Raw genomic sequence first — 600 nt, 5'->3', positions numbered from 1 at the left:
CCAGGCCACGCCCCCAGACCTCCCACCACATCAGTCCAGGCCACGCCCCCAGACCTCCCACCACATCAGTCCAGGCCACGCCCCAGACCTCCCACCACATCAGTCCAGGCCACGCCCCCAGACCTCCCACCCACATCAGTCCAGGCCACGCCCCACAGACCTCCCACCACATCAGTCCAGGCCACGCCCCACAGACCTCCCACCACATCAGTCCAGGCCACGCCCCCAGACCTCCCACCACATCAGTCCAGGCCACGCCCCCAGACCTCCCACCCACATCAGCCACAGGCCACGCCCCACAGACCTCCCACCCACATCTGCCCCAGGCGACCCTCTCCACCCCATGTTCTTGCCTGTGACCCCTGCCCCCTCTTCTCCGAGACTCACCCCTCTCAGAAGTCCACTCCCCGTCGCCCTGCCTCTCCCAGGCCCGCCCCGCCCTCCGCGGGCCGCCCCGCCCCTACCTGGGAGGGCGTGCATGAACACCGAGGGCAGGCGCGAGGCGAAGAGCAGCGGGACGCCGGGCAGGGCGGGCAGGCAGGCGGCCGCCAGGAGCAGGTAGAGCGCGGAGGCGGCCAGGAAGGAGAGGGACAGCGCCGC

General features: G+C 71.2%; 1 protein-coding gene across 1 annotated transcript in view; it reads left to right on the top strand.

Annotated features, from left to right (window-relative positions):
- Cdkn1c (cyclin-dependent kinase inhibitor 1C (p57, Kip2)) overlaps positions 1-600 on the top strand; it is a 13,852-nt gene that overhangs the window by 766 nt on the left and 12,486 nt on the right. Inside the window, exon 3 of the mRNA XM_013020861.1 lies at positions 429-558. Coding sequence (XP_012876315.1) covers positions 429-558 — 130 coding nt within the window. The remainder of the gene's footprint in view (positions 1-428; positions 559-600) is intronic.

The sequence above is a fragment of the Dipodomys ordii genome, unplaced genomic scaffold, assembly GCF_000151885.1.
Source record: "Dipodomys ordii isolate 6190 unplaced genomic scaffold, Dord_2.0 Scaffold54, whole genome shotgun sequence".
NCBI classification, from domain to species: domain Eukaryota; kingdom Metazoa; phylum Chordata; class Mammalia; order Rodentia; family Heteromyidae; genus Dipodomys; species Dipodomys ordii.
This window is presented reverse-complemented; position numbering and strand designations above follow the sequence as displayed.